Below are 16,820 nucleotides of genomic sequence, written 5' to 3' on the forward strand. Positions count from 1 at the left end.
TTTGACGGTCCTTCTCCGCTATGTTCTTTCTCCTTTGGATTGAGAGATATAATCCGCAACTTTAATATGGAAATGTTGCGAGTGATCTTTTCGCGGATGACTTCGTATGGGGTTTGATATTCTTTTGTTACTTCCCGGACTCTTTCCCAGTGAGGATGAGTGTTGGTATAATTCCAGCTTGCCCAATAATTTGGCCATATCTCTCTCGGGATGCACCAATTTTACTGGAAAAGGATTCTTTGTGCCTCTCTATATTCTTCCTCCATTGATAAAATGGACACAGGAAATTTCCACCTGAATGATGCCTCTGCTTGGGCCTGGACTTTTCCGTTATTGATCTTCACTGGCCTATGGAACATGAATATCTTTGTTGCATAGGAATCACTGAAACATTTCATCAAATATCCTCTAGACTTGAACCATAGTAAAAATACTTTAAGAGCTGGTGCAATGTTATCAAAATCCTTGAAGACACTGCATTTGAATTCCATGAAAATATAATACTGATGGCATAGGTACCAGAAAAACCATAATAGTTCTTGTGGAAAATCCTTGGCTTGAGCTATGAATATATGGCATAACGGGTATTCTAGATTAACCCCATATGGCTTGAGAATGGATACTCCATGTTGCTGGAAAACATGGAGCTCATAATGAGTTCTTCTTTCCATAATAATTGACGGATCAAAGGGATCCATGAGGTTGAACAACTCCAGTGGATGGTCTGTTAGCTTTGATGAACTTGTTCCTGGTATACTTGAGAGCATGAAGATGTGGCTGATAAGCTTTTTCTTTGACTTTAGTTTTACTGGGGAAAATCTCTTTGAGAATTCATCCAGTCGAGATAGAAAATTTACGAGAATAGTATCCTTTCCTTTCAGGTGCCTGACTTGAAATATGTATGGAGAGAACCATTGAGCCCACCTGAGAATCTGAGGATTGGGAATAATTTTTGCATTTAGCTGAATTATCTTTGGGAAGGCCTTCATATCCATCTCTATTAGAAATTCTGTATGAATAAGGAAGAAATTAAATTTCTTGATTCCATTCTTTACTGTAAGGATTTCCTTGAAGGTGGAGTGATAATGTTGCTCGGCATCTTTGACCTTTCCACTGGCGTATCTGCATATTTTCCTCTGGCCATCTTTTTCTTCAAATAGAACAGCACTTCAATATTCATTGTTGGCATCAGTTTGCAATATCTTTTTACCGTCTGAAGGGATATAGAGGGAATTGACATTTTTAGAAATCTCCTTTATTTCCTTGTCTGCTTCATCTTGTTTCTTTCCCTATTGTGGAGCATTTTTCTTGACCATCTCTATGAGTGGAGAAATATATGTAGAGATATTTGGGATGAAATCTCTCAAATAATTTACTATGCCCAAGAATTGTTGCATCTGCTTTGTTGTGAGGTTGGTATCCAAAAATTTGAGTAATTCTTGACATATAAGTGGTCCTGGACTATGTTCACCTTGGACAAAATGCATTACAAGAAAATCAATCTCGTTTTGAGCAAGAACCATCTTTTTTGCTTAAAGAATGATTCTGTACTGTGTTACCGATGCCTCAAATTGACGAAGCGGGTTGATATGTTCCTCCAATGTATCACTAAATAACAGGATGCCATATATATAAACTAAAGTGGTATGGAGGATCGGTCGGAATATTTTTATCATGGCTGTTTGGAACAAGGAGGGTGAAGTTTTCAACCCGAAGGGCATGACTTTCCATTGGAAGTGATGATCGGGGATGCAAAATCCCATTTTAGGTCTTTCTTTAGGGTGGATTCCCAATTTCCAAGATCCAGATTTTAAATCAAACTTGGAAAAATATTTGGCCTTGGCTAAGTGGGAGAAAAGGGTGAGTTTATTTGGGATAGGAGAGGAAATTGTTAAGTGGCTGGTAGTTGATGACTAACGTGAGTTTTCCTCTTGTTTGTTCAGCTCTTTTGTTGATATAAAATGCTTCGCATGCCCATTGTGAATCTGATGGCTCTATCAGATCAAATTCCAAAAGTTCTTCACATTCATTCTTTGCAAGCGGAAGATGGTCTGGATTCATCCCTGAATGGCTGGCTTTTGTTGGGTTGATATTTTTATTCTTCTTGAAAGGGAGCTTGATAAAAAAACTCTTCGTTTTTCCATAATGGGTGTTTCCCTTTCTTCATGAAATCCTTGTGGGATTCAGCACATGAATGTTCAATGAGATTTTGCTCAATCTCTTTGATTTGTTCGTCGTCGCTATCCCGTTAGTCTTGATCTTCATAGATATCAAGAGAGAATAAAGTTTCTTCATTGGGTTCATGATCCACAGAGAATATGGATTCAAGGTCCTCCTCTTTTCCAAGATTTATGCCAGTGTAATCTTCAATCTCTTCAAGGAGTTTGACAGATCTTCTTGATTGGGGACAATTTTTTGCGAAATGTCCAATCTTATGGCAAGTAAAGCATCTGTTCTTCTTGTGAAAATTTCCTGGTCTTCTGTGTTTGAAATATTTTGTGCGTCTCTTGGACCTTGATTTGCCGTCTGGAATTCTTGGCCATCTGAACCTCCTGAATTCTCTCCTTCGCCTGGATGTGTGGCAGGAACATCCTGATTCGGTGATTATATCAGATTTGTGGCATTCTTTGTCAAGCACTAGATTGTGTTGGATAATTTGTTTTAGGGCAGAGTGCTTTCTACAAATGTCATCCAATGCAACAAAAATAGCTTGCCTGATGTAACAAATTTGTGGCATTACGATAGACTGAAACTTTTCTTTAATAATGGTCATGGTTCGGCTTGCCAATAACTTTGGGAGGGAAGAGACAAAGGCTTGCTTCAGATTGATGTATCCGCCGATTTCAAAGTATATCTTCGCCATTTTTTGAAAATGCCTGTCAATGTCATTTCTGTCGAATGACAGACACTTCATCTCGAAGAGTTGTCTTCGCATTTTCTCCTATCTTTGGCCAGTATCACTGCAAACTTCATGTAGGATTATGATGTTGAAGGCAAAATCTTGGGAAGTATGAAAAGAATTTTTGTCTTGAATTCCAAGTGAGTTCCACCAATCTCTAAGGATTCTTGAGAACCGTGAAGTAAGTTCTGACATAATGATATACTTTTCTCGTTCCACCAAATTTTTTGGTCACCATCCAAGTATAGAAGTCTTGGATCCTTTGAGGCCATCTTGAAATCTTGACGTCATCTAAGGTGAATGTGTAAAAACCAGTTCCAACTGGTTTTGATGCCATGGGCTCATATCTTCTTTCTGGGATTGACTCATCTGTCATGCCTTCTTGTTCCTCATCTATTTCAGATTCTTCTAGGTCTCTTGGCCGGTTTACAAATATTGGGGGATTGTCGTCTTCGGAAGAGTTTGTTGTGGATTCATTGGTTGATTGAGAGCTATCTTCCATTGTTTCATCATCTGATGAATTTAGAGATTTCGATCATGGAGTATTTCTTCTGATATGTATCTTTGCTAGGAGACATAGAGGTCCGGAGCCTTCTGGTCAGAAATCATTAGATTTTCGGGGTTGGACCCTTTTGAACTTTCTCCTTGGTCTTGCCTATTCTTGGTTTGTTTATGGGTTGCAAGGGCATCTTTCCTTTCCCAAACCATTTTTGCGATATCAAAATCATGTTCTTCTATTAAGGGTTGGGTGAAAGAGATTGGATTTTGTGAGGTAGATGGAAAAGTAGAAAAGGTGTAGTCTAATTTAGGTGGGGAATATGCTTGTGGAGACATAGGGAAGAAGGTAGGTTTTGAGGGGAAAACTGGGGTTTTCTGTGGCTCAAAGTGGTCATGTCTCAGAAGTTGAATTTGTTCTTTGATGGAAATCATCTCATTTTGTTCTTGTTGGAAGAATTGGAAAAGTGAAGTTCTTGGCGGACAAATCTCATATTGTAAATTTGCCAATCTTAGTTCCAAGGCTTTGATTAGTCCGGCATGGTGAGACGATGTCTGCTCCATCTTTTTCTCAATTGTTTCCACTTTGCTCATCATTTTGTTTTGTGTATGGGCCACGTTCTTTATAGTGTTGCCTATGTTGTTCAACTCTTTGTTTTGGTAGATGGAGTTTTCTGATTGCCAGTTCATTGTTGCGTCGATGTCACTTGTTGGGGGGTTTTCTCCAGTAGGTAGCACTATGTTTTTCTTGGGAATTTTTAGAGCATGGCTTATACCCCTCTTTTTTAAAAGGTAGAAGTGAAGAAAAATCTTGTGTATGACTGGAGCTTGAAAGGCTTATCATGAATATCTGTGGTTGTGTGGGATTTATGGTTTTTTGAGTCAGTGAAGTTTCAGGTTCAGGTGATTTTTGGATACTTGGGTATGAGCTGATGGTGATTTGGGTTTGGGTGTGGTTTCACTATCCTGCCAACATGGAGTGAATTTTTCTAGTAATTTTGGCCATTCCTGTGGTTTGTAACTGACAAGAAATTCATATTTATGTGGACGGCTTAATGAGCCAATTGAAGGATCTTTATTCTCATATTTTGCTCGAAATTGTTTTTCAGTGGTTTTCCCCTTTTTTTGGATTTTGGTTTGGTTTTGTTGAGGCTGAACCTTTCCCAATGATGCTGGTGGTGTTCATCATATTCTCTAATTGGATTTTCTAAACATTCTTGACATTTGCAATAAAGATCCCAAGGGCAGTGTCCCGTAAAGGGGCATTTGAACCACCAAGCTCTTTTTCCTTCTTTGTCATAATTTTGACACCAGTCATGTTCTTCCATGATACTTTGTATATTCAAAAAGAATTCTCCATCAGGTTCAGGGTATGTATCTATTGTATCTTTGGGTTGAATCATTTGGCAAGAGAAGATGGTTTTATTGGGGTTTTTGAGATGGGAATGGTCAAAGCTTATGCAAACAGTTTTGTAATTTCTTTTGGTAAACGTTGGTTCACTAGATTGTAGAGATTCCTCCGATTCTCTTAACTTTTCATAATTTGTGTTCCAGGAATCAGGAAGAATTTTGATAAGTTCATCTCTGGAAATTTTTCTGGGTATTTGGGTGCACATGGTGTTTCCTTTAGTAGCATCAATATTTAGGAGTAAAGCATTTTCTCCTTCGGGAAGGCAAAGATCCATGGCATGATTTTGGACTCGCCACGCCATTTGGTGATGAAGAGTGGCTTGGATGGAATCTTTATCTTGAGGGGCTCCTTGGATTTGGACTTGGATTTTTAGAGCTTCGGTTAAGTATGAATCATAAAGGGACATGTTGAAATTTGGAAAGATAGTTATGAAGACAGTCCCAGCATTCAGGGTAACTTCTATAATGCCCAGATTTGCATGTTCGTACTCCAACTACCTTGTATCTAGAAGAGAAAGTCGAGCTACAATAGGTTGACCTTTTCTTCCGTGATATGTTAAAGCGATTCGGATAGCACCAAAATGGATATGGGTAAAACCATGATCTCTCCATTGTCTGGGAAAATCATCTGGGATTTGAAGAGTGATAAATTGTTCCTCTCAAGTGGCAAGAATAGGATTCTGGTCATGTTTTGAGGCAGCAATTTATTCTTTGACCCCTTTTTGTCTGTGTTGGACTAAGGAACGAATTTGGGTCCAGGGTGCAAACGATTTTTTGGCAAAAGCTGAGTAGGGGTTTATGAGGGGTAGTTCAGTGGAAGATACTTTTTGTTCATCGGGCAGGATATCTACTTCATAGAGGTAATCATATTTTTTGGACAAGGTTTTATATAGAGTAGGAGACATTTTGTGGAATATGTGAAAACAAGAGGAAGTGGGGCCCGGATAGTATGAAAAGATGTGGGAATTTGTCTTGGCATGGGAAGGATATTTTTGAGGGTTTTTTGGTAGATAATGTAGGATTATGGTGGGATTAGCAGGGATTTAGATAATTATCCTTCATTGATTCTAGGGTTGTCTTCTAGGCATCTTTTCAAAGATCTTGTGTAGTAATGCCTGAAATTTGACGGTCCTTCTCCGTTGTGTTCTTTCTCCTTTGGATGAGTGTTGGTATAATTCAGGCTTGCCCAATCTTTTGGCCATATCTTTCTCGGGATGCACCTATTTTGCTGGAAAAGGATTCTTTGTGCCTCGCTATATTTTTACTCCTTTGATAAAATGGACACGGGAAATTTCCACCAGAATGATGCATGTGCTTACGCCTGGACTTTTCCATTATTGATCTTCACTGGCCTATGGAACATGAATATCTTTGTTGTGTAGGAATCGCTGAAACATTTCATCTAATTTCTTCTAGGCTTAAACCATAGTAAAAATACTTTAAGAGCTGGTGCAATGTTATCAAAATCCTTGAAGACGTTGCCTTTGAATTCTATGAATATATAATACTGATGGCATAGGTACCAGAAAAACCATAATAGTTCTTGTGGAAAATCCTTGGCTTGAGCTATGAATATATAGCAGAACGTGTATTCTAGATTAACCCCATATGGCTTGAGAATGGATCCTCCATGTTTCCGAAAAACTTGGAGCTCATAATGAGTTCTTCTTTTCATTATAATTGACGGATCAAAGGGATCCATGAGGTTGATAAACTCTGGTGGATGGTCTGTTGGCTTTTATGAACTTGTTCCTGGTATACTTGAGAGCATGAAGATATGGCTGATCAGCTTTTGCTTAAACATCAGTTTTGCTAAGGAAAATCTCTTTGATAATTCTTCCTGTCGAGATAGAAAATATGCGAGAATATTATCCTTTCCTTTCAGGTGCCTGACTTGAAATTTGTATGGATACAACCATTGAGACCACCTGAGAATCTGAGGATTGGGAATAATTTTTGCATTTAGCTGAATCATCTTTGGGAAGGCCTTCATATCCATCTCTATTAGAAATTTTGTATGAATAAGGAAGAAATTAAATTTCTTGATTCCATTCTTTACTGCAAGAATTTCCTATAAGGTGGAGTGATAATGTTGTTCGGCATCTTTGAACTTTCCACTGGCGTATCCGCATATTTTCCTCTGGCCATCTTTTTTTCCAAATAGAATAGCACTCCAATATTCATTGCTGACATCAATTTGCAATATCTTCTTACCGTCTAAAGGGATATAGAGGGACTTGACATTTTTAGAAATCTCCTTTATTTCCTTGACTGCTTCATCTTGTTTCTTTCCCTATTGTGGAGCATTTTTCTTGAGCATCTCTGTGAGTGGAGAAATGTATGTAGAGATATTTGGGATGAAATCTCTCCATTAATTTACTATGCCCAAGAATTGTTGCATCTGCTTTGTTGTGAGGTTGGTATCCGAAAATTTGAGTAATTCTTGACATATAAGTGGTCCTGGACTATGTTCACCTTGGACAAAATGCATTCCAAGAAAATCAATCTCGTTTTGAGCAAGAACCATCTTTTTTGCTTAAAGCATGATTTTGTACTGTGTTACCGATGCCTCAAATTGATGAAGCAAGTTGATAAGTTCCTCCAATATATCACTAAATAACAGGATGTCATCTATATAAACTAAAGTGGTATGGAGGATCGGTCGGAATATTTTTATCATGGCTTTTTGGAACTAGGAGGGTGCAGTTTTCAACCCGAAGGACATGACTTTCCATTGGAAGTGATGATCGGGGATGCAAAATCCAATTTTGGGTCTTTATTTAGGGTGGATTCCCAATTTCCAAAATCCAGATTTTAAATCAAACTTGGAAAAATATTTGGCCTTGGCTAAGTGGGAGAAAAAGGTGAGTTTATTTGGGATAGGAAACTTATCATCTTGGAGGAAATGGTTAAGTGGCTGGTAGTTTATGACAAACCTTAGTTTTCCTCTTCTCTATTCAACTCTTTTGTTGATATAAAATGCTTCGCATGCCCATTGTGGATCTGATGGCTCTATCAGATCAAATTCCAAAAGTTCTTCACATTCTTTCTTCAAGCTGAAGATGGTATGGATTCATCCCTAAATGGCTGGCTTTTGTTGGGTTGATATTTTTATTCTTCTTGAAACGGAGCTTGATAAAAAAACACTTTGTTTTTCCATATGGGTGTTTCCCTTTCTTCATGAAATTCTTGTGGGATTTAGCACATGAATGTTCAATGAGATTTTTCTTAATCTATTTGATTTGTTCGTCGTAGGTGATTTGGAATAGCCTTGGCACCTCAGAATAGGTCTGAACTGCTTTTTAAAAGCTATCCCGCTAGTCTTGATCTTCATATATATCAAGAGAGAATAAAGTTTCTTCATTGGGTTCATGATCCACAGAGAATATGGATTCAAGGTCCTCCTCTTTTCCAAGATATATGCCAGTGTAATCTTCAATATCTTCAAGGAGTTTGACAGATCTTCTTGATTGGGGACAATTTTTTGCGATATATCCAATCTTATAGCAAATAAAGCATCTGTTCTTCTTGTGAAAATTTCCTGGTCTTCTATGTCTGAAATATTTTGTGTGTCTCTTGGACCTTGATTTGCCGTCTGGAAGTCTTGGCCATATGAACCTCCTGAATTCTCTATTTCGCTTGGATGTGTGGCAGGAACATCCTGATCCGGTGATTAGATCATATTTTCGGCATGCTTTGTCACGCATTGGATTGTGTTGGATAATTTGTTTTAGGACAGAGCGCTTTGTACAAATGTCATCCAATGCGACAAAAATAGCTTGCCTGATGTAACCAATTTGTGGGATTATTATAGACTGAAACGTTTCTTCAATGATGGTCATGGTTCGGCTTGCCAATAACTTTGGGAGGGAAAAGACAAAGGCTTGCTTCAAATTGATGTCTCCGCTGATTTCAAAGTATATCTTCGCCATTTTTTTTAAATGCTTGTCAATGTCATTTCTATCGAATGACGCACACTTCATCTCGAAGAGTTGTCTTCACATTTTCTCCTATCTTTGGCCAGTATCTCCGCAGAAAACTTCATGTAGGATTCTGATATTGAAGGCAAAATATTGGGATGTAAGAAAAGTATTTTTGTCTTGAATTCCAAGTGAGTTCCACCAATCTCTGAGGATTCCTGAGAACCGTAAAGTGAGTTCTGACAGGATGATATACTTTTCTCGTTCCACCAAATTTTTGGTCACCATCCAAGTATAGAAGTCTTGGATCCTTTGAGGCCATCTTGAAACCTTGACGTCATCTAAGGTGAAAGTGTGGAAACCATTTCCAACTTGTTTTGACGTCATGGACTCATATCTTCTTTCTGGGATTGGCTCATCTGTCATGCCTTCTTGTCCCTCATCTATTTCAGATATTTCTGGGTCTCTTGGCTGGTTTACAAATATTGGGAGATTGTCGTTTTTGGAAGAGTTTGTTGTGGATTCATTGCTTGATTGAGAGCTATCTTCCATTTTTTCATTGTCTGTTGAATTTAGAGGTTCTGACCATGGAGTATCTTCTTCTGATATGTATCTTGGCTGGGAGACATAGAGGTCAGGAGCCTTCTGGTCAGAAATTATCAGATTTTTGGGGTTGGACCCTTTTGAACTTTCTCCTTGGTCTCGCCTTTTCTTGGTTTGTTTTTGTGCTGCAAGGGCATCTTTCCTTTCCCAAACCATTTTTGCGATATCAAAATCATGTTCTTCTATTAAGGGTTGGGTGAAAGACATTGGATTTTGTGAGGTAGATGGAAAAGTAGAAAAGGTGTAGTCTAATTTAGGTAAGGAATATGCTTGTGGAGACATAGGAAAGAAGGTAGGATTTGAGGGGAAAACTGGGGTTTTTTGTGGCTCAAAGTGGTCATGTCTCAGAAGTTGAATTTGTTCTTTGATGGAAATCGTCTTCTTTTGTTGTTGTTGGAAGAACTGGAAAAATGAAGTTCTTGGCGGACAAATCTCATATTGTAAATTTTCCAATCTTAGTTCCAAGGCTTTAATTAGTCCGACATGGTGAGATGATGTCTGCTCCATCTTTTTCTCAATTGTTTCCACTTTGCTCATCATTTTATTTTGTGTATGGGCCACGTTCTTTATGGTGTTGCCTATGTTGTTCAACTCCTTATTTTGGTAGATGGAGTTTTCTGATTGCTAGTTCATTGTTGCGTCGATGTCACTTATTGAGGGTTTTTCTCCAGTAGGTAGCACTATGTTTTTCTTGGGAATTTTCGGAGCATGGCTTATACCCACTTTTTTAAAAGGTTGAAGTGAAGTAAAATCTTGGGTATGACTGGAGCTTGAAGGGCTTAGCATGAATATATGTGGTTGTGTGGGATTTATGGTTTTTTGAGTCGATGAAGTTTCAGGTTAAGGTGGCTTTTTGGATTCTGGGGTATGAGCTCATGGTGATTTGGGGTTGGGTGTGGTTTCACTATCCTCCTTACTTGGAGTGAATTTTTCTGGTAATATTGGCCATTCCTGTGGTTTGTAACTGACAAGAAATTTATATTTACCTGGACGGCTTAATGAGCCAATCGAAGGATCTTTCATCTCATATTTTGCTCGAAATTGTTTTTTTGTGGTTTTCCCCTTTTTCTTGGAATTTGGTTTGGTTTTGTTGAGGCCGAACCTTTTCCAATGATGCTGGTGGTGTTCATCATATTCTCTAATTGGATCTTCTAAACAGTCTTGACAGTTGCAATCAAGATCCCAAGGGCAGTGTCCCATAAAGGGGCATTTGAACCACCAAGCTCTTTTTCCTTCTTTGTCATAATTTTGACACCAGTCATGTTCTTCCATGATGCTTTGTATATTCCAAAAGAATTCTCTATCAGGTTTAGGGTATGTATCTATTGTATCTTTGGGTTGAATCATTTGGCAGGAGAAGATGGTTTTATTGGGTTTTTACAGATGGGAATGGTCAAAGCTTATGCAAACAGTTTTGTCATTTCTTTTGGTAAAAGTTGGTTCACTAGATTGTAGAGATTCCTCCGATTCTTTTAACTTTTCATAATTTGTGATCCAGGAATCAGGAAGAATTTTGATAAGTTCATCTCTGGAAATTTGCCTGGGTATTTGGGTGCACATGGTGTTTCCTTTGGTAGCATCAATATTTAGGAGTAAAGCATTTTCTCCTCCGGGAAGGCAAAGATCCATGGCATGATTTTGGACTAGCCTCGCTATTTGGTGATGAAGAGTTGCTTGGATGGAATCTTTAGCTTGAGGGGCTCCTTGTATTTAGCCTTGGATTTTTAGAGCTTCGGTTAAGTATGGATCATAAAGGGACATGTTGAAATTTAGAAAGATAGTTATGAAGACAGTCCCAGCATTCAGGGTAACTTCTACAATACCCAGATTTGCATGTTCGTACTCCAAGTACCTTGTATCTAGAAGAGAAAGACGAGCTGCAATAGGTTGACCTTTTCTTCCGTGATATGGGTAAAACCATGATCTCTCCATTGTATGGGAAAATCATCTGGGATTTGAAGGATGATAAATTGTTCCTCTCAAGTGGCAAGAATAGGATGCTGGTCAAGTTTTGAGGCAGCAACTTATTCTTTGACCACTTTTGGTCTGTGTTGGACTAAGGAACGAATTTGGGTCTAGGGTGCAAACGATTTTTTGGCAAAAGCTGAGTAGGGGTTTATGAGGGGTAGTTCAGTGGAGGATACTTTTTGTTCATCGGGATGGATATCTACTTCATAGAGGTAATCATATTGTTTGGACAAGGTTTTATATAGAGTAGGAGACATATTCATTTTTGCAAAGGAAGAGGAAGATGGAAATAACTCAGACATATTTAGTAAACTGTTCCTCCCTCCAAAAGGATGGGTTGGCTCTGATACCACAGTATAAGGAACAAAGCAAGAGACTCCAAGAAAGAAAACTAAATCATAGATAAGAAAGTTTTCCTACAAAGGAACTGGCTTCAACCACCCATAAGGGACGACTTGCCAAGCTACACAAACAGTTAATTTGTTTATAGTCATAAAAGTTTTCCTACAAAGGGGATGGCTTCAACAACCATAAGGGACGGTTTGCCAAGCTTCACAACTCAGAAAACTTTTGTACTATAACCAACGTTAGCTGTTTATAACTCAGAAAACTTTCGTACTACAATAAGCTAACTTTGAAAGAGTATTCTTACTCTATTTTCATACATGGACCGGCCTTTCCATCCATTCGAAAGAAATAATAAGAGGGAAACTTAAAAAGCACTCATATGTAATATATCACAAAAGATTTACAAAGGTTACAAGATGATCCTACAACTGCTACAAGGCCTCCTTTATATAGGACTAGGAGGTTATTACATGACAAACTTTCATGATAAAATAAACCTACCTTACATGGCAAACTTATCTACAAGCAGGTCCGTCTTAGCATGTGAAGGATTTTAGGAAAAACTACTAAAAAACACCTAAAAACATGTGAAAGAGGTGAAATATACATGGTGTAGCATGTGAAAGTATGAGGGAGCATGTGACACCATGTGAAAGTATTGTATTGCATGTGACAGAGCATGTGGAGGCATGTGGAAGTATGTGAAAACAAGTGAAAGTGGGGCCCAGATAGTATGAAAAGATGTGGGAATTTGTCTTGGCATGGGTAGGATATTTTTGAGGGTTTTTTGGTAGGTAATATAGGATTATGGTGGGATTAGCAGGGATGTAGATAATTATCCTTCATTGATTCTAGGGTTGTTTTCTAGGCATCTTTTCAAAGACCTTGTGTAGTAATGCCTGGAATTTGACGGTCCTTCTCCGTTGTGTTCTTTCTCCTTTGGATGAGTGTTGGTATAATTCCAGCTTGCCCAATCTTTTGGCCATATCTTTCTCGGGATGCACCTATTTTGCTGGAAAAGGATTCTTTGTGCCTCGCAATATTCTTCCTCCTTTGATAAAATGGACACGGGAAATTTCCACCAGAATGATGCATGTGCTTACGCCTGGACTTTTCCATTATTGATCTTCACTGGCCTATGGAACATGAATATCTTTGCTGTGTAGGAATCGCTGAAACATTTCATCCAATATCTTCTAGGCTTAAACCATAGTAAAAATACTTTAAGAGCTGGTGCAATGTTATCAAAATCCTTGAAGACGTTGCCTTTGAATTCTATGAATATATAATACTTATGGCATAGGTACCAGAAAAACCATAATAGTTCTTGTGGAAAATCCTTGGCTTGAGCTATGAATATATAGCAGAACGGGTATTCTAGATTAACCCCATATGGCTTGAGAATGGATCCTCCATGTTTCCGAAAAACTTGGAGCTCATGATGAGTTCTTCTTTTCATAATAATTGACGGATCAAAGGGATCCATGAGGTTGATAAACTCTGGTGGATGGTCTGTTGGCTTTTATGAACTTGTTCCTGGTATACTTGAGAGCATGAAGATATGGCTGATCAACTTTTGCTTTGACATCAGTTTTGCTAAGGAAAATCTCTTTGATAATTCTTCCGGTCGAGATAGAAAATATGTGAGAATATTATCCTTTCCTTTCAGGTGCCTGACTTGAAATTTGTATGGATACAACCATTGAGACCACTTGAGAATCAGAGGATTGGGAATAATTTTTGCATTTCGCTGAATCATCTTTGGGAAGGTCTTCATATCCATCTCTATTAGAAATTCTGTATGAATAATGAAGAAATTAAATTTCTTGATTCCATTCTTTACTGTAAGAATTTCCTTGAAGGTGGAGTGATAATGTTGCTCGGCATCTTTGACCTTTCCACTGGCGTATCTACATATTTCCTCTGGCCATCTTTTTCTTAAAATAGAACAGCACTTTAATATTCATTGTTGGCATCAGTTTGCAATATCTTCTTACCATCTGAAGGGATATAGAGGGACTTGACATTTTTAGAAATCTCCTTTATTTCCTTGACTTCTTCATCTTGTTTCTTTCCCCATGGTGGAGCATTTTTCTTGAGCATCTCTGTGAGTGGAGAAATGTATGTAGCGATATTTGGGATGAAATCTCTCACATAATTTACTATGCCCAAGAATTATTGCATCTGCTTTGTTGTGAGGTTGGTATCCGAAAATTTAAGTAATTCTTGACATATATGTGGTTCTGGACTGTATTCACCTTGGAATAAATGCATTCCAAGAAAATCAATCTCGTTTTGAGCAAGAACCATCTTTTTTGCTAAAAGCATGATTCCGTACTGTGTTACCAATGCCTCAAATTGACGAAGCAAGTTGATATGTTCATCCAATGTATCATTATATAACAGGATGCCATCTATATAAACTAAAGAGGTATGGAGGATGGGTCGGAATATTTTTATTATGGCTTTTTGGAACAAGGAGGGTGCAGTTTTCAACCCGAAGGGCATGGCTTTCCATTAGAAGTGATGATTGGGGATGCAAAGTCCCATTTTGGGTCTTTCTTTAGGGTGGATTCCCAATTGCCAAAATCCGGATTTTAAATCAAACTTGGAAAAATATTTGGCCTTGGCTAAGTGGGAGAAAAGGGTGAGTTTATTTGGGATAGGAAACTTATCATCTTGGAGGAAATGCTTAAGTGGCTGGTAGTTGATGACTAACATGAGTTTTACTTTTGTCTGTTCAGCTCTTTTGTTGACATAAAATGCTTCGCATACATTGTGAATCAGATGGCTCTTTCAGATCAAATTCCAAAAGTTCTTCACATTCTTGCTTTGCGAGCTGAATATGGTCTGGATTCATCCCTGAATGGCTGGCTTTTGTTGGGTTGATATTTTCATTCTTCTTGAAAGGGAGCTTGATAAAAAAACACCTCGTTTTTCCATAACGGGTGTTTCCCTTTCTTCATGAAATCCTTGTGGGATTCAGCACATGAATGTTCAATGAGATTTTGGTCAATCTCTTTGATTCATCGTCGGTGATTCAGAATAGCCTTGGAACCTCAGAATAAGGTCTGAACTGTTTTTAAAAAATATCCTGTTAGCCTTGATCTGGAGTTGATCTCTAAGTTATCTGTAAATGTCGAATCCAATAATAAGATCCTTTCCTGGTACATCAGATCCTAGCAACTTGGTTATGTACTTCAACCCTGGAAATAACTCAATTGCAATCGGGTGCTTTGTAATGACAGTTGTGGTCAAGATTGCATTTGATGCAGTGTTGAAATCTTTAAAATGTGGTACCCATTGATCTTCAGGGAGAACAACAGGATTTATGAGTGAAGAAGCAACTCCGGTGTCAATGAAAGCAATAACTCAAGTTGGTTTATCCCATTTGGATGAATAAACTTTGAGTTCTACTTGAGGAATGGCTACGAGAGAGTTGATCTCCTCTCGGGCTTCTATCACTGGTTCTAAAATTTGGTAGTGATCATTGCCTTGATCTTCATAGATATCAAGAGAGAATAAAGTTTCTTCATTGGGTTCATCATCCATAGAGAATATGGATTCAAGGTACTCCTCTTTTCCAAGATGTATACCAGTGTAATCTTCAATCTCTTCAAGGAGTTTGACAGATCTTCTTGATTGGGGATAAGTTTTTGCGAAATGTCCAATCTTATGGCAAATAAAGCATCTGTTCTTCATGTGAAAATTTCCTGGCCTTCTGCTTCTGAAATATTTTGTACGTCTCTTGGACCTTGATTTCCCGTCTGTAATTGTTGGCCATCTGAACCTCCTGAATTCTCTCCTTCGCCTAGATGTGTGGCAGGAACATCCTAATCCGGTGGTTAGATCAGATTTGTGGCATGTTTTTTCAAGCGATGGATTGTTTTGGATAATTTGTTTTAGGGCAGAGCGCTTTCGTACAAATGTCATCCAATGCGACAAAAATAGCTTGCCTGATGTAACCAATTTGTGGGATTGTTATAGACTGAAACTTTTCTTCAATGATGGTCATGGTTCGGCTTGCCAATAACTTTGGAAGGGAAGAGACAAAGGCTTGCTTCAGATTTATGTCACCACCGATTTAAAAGTATATCTTCGTCATTTTTTGAAAATGCCTATCAAAGTCATTTCTGTCGAATGACACACACTTCATCTCGAAGAGTTGTCTTCGCATTTTCTACTGTCTTTGGCCAGTATCTCCGCAGAAAACTTCATGTAGGATTCTGATATTGAAGGCAAAATATTGGGATGTAAGAAAAGTATTTTTGTCTTGAATTCCAAGTGAGTTCACCAATTTCTGAAGATTCCTAAGAACTGTGAAGTGAGTTCTGACAGGATGATATACTTTTCTCGTTCCACTAAAATTTTTGTCACCAACCAAGTATAGAAGTCTTGGATCCTTTGAGGCCATCTTGAAACCTTGACGTCATCTAAGGTGAAAGTGTGGAAACCAGTTCCAACTTGTTTTGACGTCATGGACTCATATCTTCTTTCTAGGATTTGCTCATATTTCATGCCTTCTTGTCCCTCATCTATTTCAGATACTTTTGGGTCTCTTGGCTGGTTTACAAATATTGGGAGATTGTCGTCTTTGGAAGAGTTTGTTGTGGATTCATTGCTTGATTAAGAGCTATCTTCCATTTTTTCATTGTCTGTTGAATTTAGAGGTTCTGACCATGGAGTATCTTCTTCTGATATGTATCTTGGCTGGGAGACATAGAGGTCTGGAGCCTTCTGGTCAGAAATCATCAGATTTTTGGGGTTGGACCCTTTTGAACTTTCTCCTTGGTCTCGCCTTTTCTTGGTTTGTTTTTGTGCTGCAAGGGCATCTTTCCTTTCCCAAACCATTTTTGCGATATCAAAATCATGTTCTTCTATTAAATGTCGGGTGAAAGAGATTGGATTTTGTGAGGTAGATGGAAATGTAGAAAAGGTGTAGTCAAATTTATGTGGGGAATATGCTTGTGGAGACATCGGGAAGAAGGTAGGTTTTGAGGGGAAAACTAGGGTTTTTGTGGCTCAAAGTGGTCATGTCTCAGAAGTTGAATTTGTTCTTTGATGGATGCAGAAAACATCAAGGAAATGTGAATCAACATTTACTTATCGCCATCGGAGAAGAAAGAATACACAAAATTTCTAAAGGAGTATGAGGACATATTCGCCTGGTCGTATGA

General features: G+C 38.3%; 1 protein-coding gene across 1 annotated transcript; it reads right to left on the minus strand.

Annotated features, from left to right (window-relative positions):
• Positions 1-4,446: 4,446 nt before the first annotated feature.
• LOC138887655 (uncharacterized) lies at positions 4,447-5,106 on the minus strand. Its single transcript, XM_070169427.1, has one exon. The coding sequence runs from the start codon at positions 5,104-5,106 to the stop codon at positions 4,447-4,449; it is 660 nt and encodes a 219-aa protein (XP_070025528.1).
• Between the last annotated feature and the right edge of the window lie 11,714 nt (positions 5,107-16,820).

The sequence above is a fragment of the Nicotiana sylvestris genome, chromosome 3 (genome assembly GCF_000393655.2).
Source record: "Nicotiana sylvestris chromosome 3, ASM39365v2, whole genome shotgun sequence".
NCBI lineage: Eukaryota > Viridiplantae > Streptophyta > Magnoliopsida > Solanales > Solanaceae > Nicotiana > Nicotiana sylvestris.